This window comes from Micropterus dolomieu, unplaced genomic scaffold (genome assembly GCF_021292245.1).
Source record: "Micropterus dolomieu isolate WLL.071019.BEF.003 ecotype Adirondacks unplaced genomic scaffold, ASM2129224v1 contig_14578, whole genome shotgun sequence".
Taxonomy (NCBI): domain Eukaryota; kingdom Metazoa; phylum Chordata; class Actinopteri; order Centrarchiformes; family Centrarchidae; genus Micropterus; species Micropterus dolomieu.
In genome coordinates this window covers 1-5,771 of record NW_025743564.1, presented here as the reverse complement: position 1 = coordinate 5,771, position 5,771 = coordinate 1, and the positions used below count along the sequence as shown (strand labels likewise).

Genomic DNA, 5,771 nt, shown 5'->3' with positions numbered 1-5,771 from the left:
TCTCCTCTAGAGGTTGGTCATATTGGGTTATTTTTTAAGTGTTGGCAGGCGGAATGAGACTAATAAGTTTTATTTAAGTCGCAAGTTAGGCACATTTTCAGCACCTTGGAAAGCGAATATGAAAGCACAGTTCCACATTGTTTCCATTTTGTAGCTCTCTCCACATATTTACCCCCCTGTCTGCAGTAGAGTATTTTATTCATTATTCTATTTTTTCACTTTATATGACTGATTCCCTATAGGAGAATTTTATTTATTTATTTTTAATTATGACAAGTTCGTGAGGATACGTGTGATTTTCTTTTTCTTTTTGTGGATGTAGTATTTGAGTATTCATGGCTTTCTTCCTGTTTTTGTTATGTACTTTCACAATTTGAACTCATCGGGCCGCTGTTGCCCAATATGTTGCAGCATTGAATTGCTTTTGCAACAGATTCTCTCAGTCGTCGTCCTGGCATATTGCTCAGGCAAAGTCACATACGTAGAATGCACACTTCGGCGATCAGACCATCCACGGACGTCTCAGGCTGGAATTCTATTTTTTATGTCTGGAATAACAACATGTTTATTTTCAATTGGTAAATTACATGTGACGGAAACTTACTGGTAAAACGGAACAAAACACCGTAGCTGTGGTGCGACAGGCATATCGGACAGAACAATGAAACGGCAAGTACTGTTGTTAATCTCCATCTTCTGCCTCAGTTCTGCGATCGGGCAGGTCAGCTATTCAATTCCGGAGGAAATGGCAAAAGGATCTTTGGTCGGTAACATAGCTCAAGATTTAGGTTTAGATGTCAAACGACTTAAGACAGGCAAAGGTCGTATTTATACGGGAGACAGTGTTCAGTATATCGAGCTGAATAAAGAAAGAGGAGTCCTCCTTGTTAAAGAAAAAATAGACCGCGAAGTGCTCTGCAGACAGACAACGCCTTGCGCTTTGCATTTTCAAATTACGTTAGAAAACCCACTCGAATTATTTCCAGTTACTGTAGAAATTACCGATACTAATGACAACGCTCCAGTTTTCCAAAAGCAGGAGAGGAGGTTTGAAATAAGCGAGTCTGCAGTCATCGGCTCTAAGTTCATGCTAGAGAAAGCGATTGACCCTGATATCGGACAGAATGGTCTTCAGAGATACACTCTAAAGCCGAGTGAGAATTTTGTGCTTAAACTGCACACTCAAGCTGATGGAAGCAAAAAGGTAGAAATGATTTTACAAAAGCCGTTGGACCGAGAGAAACAAGAACACATATCTTTAGTTTTGACTGCGGAGGATGGAGGAGAACCACAAATGACTGGAACAATGCATATCCATGTTACTGTTCTGGATGCAAACGACAATGCCCCTGTTTTCAGTAAACCCGTTTACAAAGCGAGCATTACAGAAAACTCCCCAATAGGAACACTTGTTACTAAGGTCAGTGCATCTGATGCAGACAAAGGCTCAAATGGAGAGGTGACGTACGTTATAGGGAATAGCATGGATACTGTTTCAAAGTTATTTCACATTAACAGTGAAGGAGATGTGATATTAAATGGCCCAGTAGACTATGAAACAGAAAGAAATTATCACATCGATATCGAAGCGACTGATCAAGGTGGACTCTCTGATTCCAGTAAGATAATAATTGACGTAATTGACATGAATGACAATAGCCCTATTGTAAATATGATCTCAACATCAGGCTCAGTAGCAGAAGATTCAGCCCACAAAACAGTAATAGCTTTAATTAGTGTAAATGATCCTGATTCGGAAACCAATGGGAAAGTATACTGTGTGATTAATGAAAATATCCCATTTGAAATTAAATTTACATCAAATAATTTTTATAGTTTAGTGACAGACAGTGATTTAGACAGAGAGAGAGCCTCTGAGTATAATATTACAGTGACCTGCTCTGATGAGGGAGTGCCCTCCCTCTCCAGCAGCGTCACTCTCACCTTACAGATCTCTGATGTGAATGACAACGCGCCTGTCTTTGAGAGGAGCTCATATGAGGCCTACATTGTAGAAAACAACACACCAGGCCTCTCTATATTCACAGTGAAAGCCAGAGACGCTGACTGGAACCAGAATGCGCGTGTTTCTTACATACTGGAGGACTCCTCTGTTAACGGAGTGTCAGTCTCCTCATATGTGTCCGTTAGTGCTGATAGTGGAGTCATCCATGCAGTGCGCTCTTTTGACTACGAGCAGATCAAAGACTTCCAGTTCCGCGTCAAAGCGCAGGACGGAGGCTCCCCTCCACTCAGTAGCAACGTGACTGTGAAAATAATGATCCAGGACCAGAACGACAACCCCCCTCAGGTTCTGTACCCAGTCCAGACTGGTGGCTCTCTGGTGGCTGAAATGGTGCCTCGTTCAGCAGATGTGGGCTATCTGGTCACTAAAGTGGTGGCTGTTGATGTGGACTCTGGACAGAATGCCTGGCTCTCCTATAAACTGCAGAAAGCCACAGACAGGGCGCTGTTTGAAGTGGCCTTACAGAATGGAGAAATAAGAACTATCCGCCAAGTGACTGATAAAGATGCTGTGAAACAAAGACTGACTGTTATAGTGGAGGACAACGGGCAGCCCTCTCGTTCAGCTACAGTCATTGTTAACGTGGCGGTGGCGGACAGCTTCCCTGAAGTTCTGTTGGAGTTCACTGACTTTACACACGACAAGGAGTACAATGACAACCTGACTTTTTACTTAGTGCTGGCTTTGGCTGTAGTTTCCTTCCTCTTCATCACGTGTTTAGTGGTTATTATATCGGTGAAAATCTACAGATGGAGACAGTCTCGCGTCCTGTATCACTCCAATCTCCCTGTGATTCCGTATTATCCACCACGTTACTCAGACACTTTGGGGACAGGGACTCTCCAGCACGTGTACAACTACGAGGTGTGCAGGACGACTGACTCCAGAAAGAGTGACTGTAAGTTCGGCAGAGCTGGTAGTCAGAACGTGCTGATAATGGACCCCAGTTCTACAGGGACGATGCAGCGGATACAGAGTGAAAAGAGCATCCTGGATGAACCAGACTCTCCTCTAGAGGTTAGACTGCCTTGCTTGCATTGAATACTTCAACTTTTGAAATCATGATATCATAAGTGACTTCTGTCTTCTGTTTTGTCTGAGTCAAAACCTATTTTATTATTTGTTTGCGTAGAACAGAGCTTCATAGAAGTGATTTGTGTAAAGTTATTGGCTTTACTCTTCGTAGCTTAATTTTATCATTAATGAACTTTTATCCAAAATGGATATTTTCATATATTTACTAAACTATGAGATGGTAATTGTACTCATTTTAATGTTTTACTCCCAACATTTATTTGGGTAAATCTATAATTAATTATATATCACAAATGCCAACCAAGATCTTACTGAGACTAGCCAAATACTGCTACTACAAATAATAATAATAATAATAATAATAATAATAATATCGTACTTTCTACGTTTGATTTCTATAACCAACCTCATTTCTCGCCCTCCTTACACCAACTTATGCTGTTTGGTGTGTTGAACAGAAAGGGCCGCTATTGGCCAGAGTGTGGCAGTCTCCGATAGGGCTGTCAACTGTACCTCCCCCTTAGATTGTGACATGGTAGACAATAAAACAGGCAATATCCGCCTGTCCTCGTCTTAATAAAAAAACTGTTCATGGACACTGGAAGATGTTATTTTTTGTTGGTGCTTTCCTTGAGATAGGGGAGTGAATCTGAACAATCTTCATAAGGATTACAGTTGTACGACACTGGAATACCCCGAAAAAACAATGAGACGGCAAGTACTGTTGTTCATCTTTGCTCTCTCTTTCACCACGGTGTTCAGCCAGGTCAGCTATTCCATTCCTGAGGAAATGGAGAAAGGTTCATTAATCTGTAGTATATCTCAGGATTTAGGTTTGGATTTTAAAAGGCTCAAATCGGGCAGAGCTCGTATTCATTCGGGAGACAGTGCAGAATATATCGAGCTGAATAGAGAAAGGGGTGTCCTTCTTATCAAAGAGAGAATAGACAGAGAAACGTTGTGTGGAGAAACGACGCCCTGTGCCTTGCATTTGCAGATGATTTTGGAAAATCCGATGGAATTGTTTCGCATAACAATAGAAATCACAGACATAAACGACAATGCTCCCAGCTTTGCCTCGAGCGAAAAACGTATTGAAATCAGCGAGTCAGCCATCATTGGGTCTAAATTTGTACTGGAGAAAGCAATCGACGCCGACATTGGTGAAAATGGTCTCAAAAGCTATTCGCTTAATCCAACGGACAATTTTGTACTGAAGCTGGAGAATCAAGCTGACGGGAGTAAAAAGGTAGAAATGATTCTACAGAAGCCTCTAGACCGTGAGCTGCAGGAAAAGATATCACTATTATTAACTGCTCTAGATGGCGGACAACCGCGGATGTCAGGTACAATGCAGATCACTGTTAACGTGTTAGATGCAAACGACAATGCGCCGGTTTTCACTAAGTCAGTATACAAGGCAACAATAACCGAGAATTCCCCCAGGGGGACCAGTGTTATAACTGTTAGTGCATCTGACAAAGATGGAGGCTCTAATGGAGAAATATCTTATGCAATTTCAAATAGCAAGCGTCGATTATCAGACCTATTTCAGATCGACAGAAATACAGGAGAGGTTATCTTAATCGGTGACATAGATTATGAAAAAGCGAAGCTCTTCCAAATTGATATCGAGGCTTTAGATAATGGAGGACTCTCTGATTCCAGTAAGATCTTAATTGATATAATAGATGTAAACGACAACAGTCCCCAGTTGAAAATACTCTCTAAATCAGACACTATTTTAGAAGACTCTCCTGAGAACACTGTCATTGCTATGTTAAGCGTAAATGACCCTGACTCTGAGAGAAGTGGAGAAGTGAAGTGTAATATTAATGAGGACCTTCCTTTTAAAATACAAAACACTATGAATGGCTTTTATAGTTTAGTTACAGAGGTCGCTTTGGACAGGGAGAGAGCCTCCGAGTATAATATAACAGTGACCTGCTCTGATGAGGGAGTGCCCTCCCTCTCCAGCAGCGTCACTCTCACCTTGCAGATCTCTGATGTGAATGACAACGCGCCTGTCTTTGAGAGGAGCTCATATGAGGCCTACATTGTAGAAAACAACACACCAGGCCTCTCTATATTCACAGTGAAAGCCAGAGACGCTGACTGGAACCAGAATGCGCGTGTTTCTTACATACTGGAGGACTCCTCTGTTAACGGAGTGCCAGTCTCCTCATATGTGTCCGTTAGTGCTGATAGTGGAGTCATCCATGCAGTGCGCTCTTTTGACTACGAGCAGATCAAATACTTCCAGTTCCGCGTCAAAGCGCAGGACGGAGGCTCCCCTCCACTCAGTAGCAACGTGACTGTGAAAATAATGATCCAGGACCAGAACGACAACCCCCCTCAGGTTCTGTACCCAGTCCAGACTGGTGGCTCTCTGGTGGCTGAAATGGTGCCTCGTTCAGCAGATGTGGGCTATCTGGTCACTAAAGTGGTGGCTGTTGATGTGGACTCTGGACAGAATGCCTGGCTCTCCTATAAACTGCAGAAAGCCACAGACAGGGCGCTGTTTGAAGTGGGCTTACAGAATGGAGAAATAAGAACTATCCGCCAAGTGACTGATAAAGATGCTGTGAAACAAAGACTGACTGTTATAGTGGAGGACAACGGGCAGCCCTCTCGTTCAGCTACAGTCATTGTTAACGTGGCGGTGGCGGACAGCTTCCCTGAAGTGCTGTCGGAGTTCACTGACTTTACA

General features: G+C 42.7%; 2 protein-coding genes across 2 annotated transcripts; both read left to right on the top strand.

The window, feature by feature from the left end:
- The first annotated feature begins 630 nt into the window (after positions 1–630).
- Positions 631–3,067, top strand: LOC123966928 (protocadherin beta-16-like). The gene has a single exon (XM_046043004.1). The coding sequence runs from the start codon at positions 662–664 to the stop codon at positions 3,065–3,067; it is 2,406 nt and encodes an 801-aa protein (XP_045898960.1). The 5' UTR covers positions 631–661.
- Positions 3,068–3,605: 538 nt separating this feature from the next.
- LOC123966929 (protocadherin gamma-A11-like) lies at positions 3,606–5,765 on the top strand (the record flags this gene model as incomplete). Its single annotated transcript, XM_046043006.1, has 1 exon — positions 3,606–5,765. A coding segment is annotated over exon 1 (1,998 nt), but the record flags the coding sequence as incomplete, so codon positions are not given.
- Positions 5,766–5,771: the final 6 nt, after the last annotated feature.

What these genes read in the sequence shown, in the direction of transcription:
- LOC123966928 (XM_046043004.1), top strand. Translation starts at nt 662, where the DNA reads ATGAAACGGCAAGTACTGTTGTTAATCTCCATCTTCTGCCTCAGTTCT.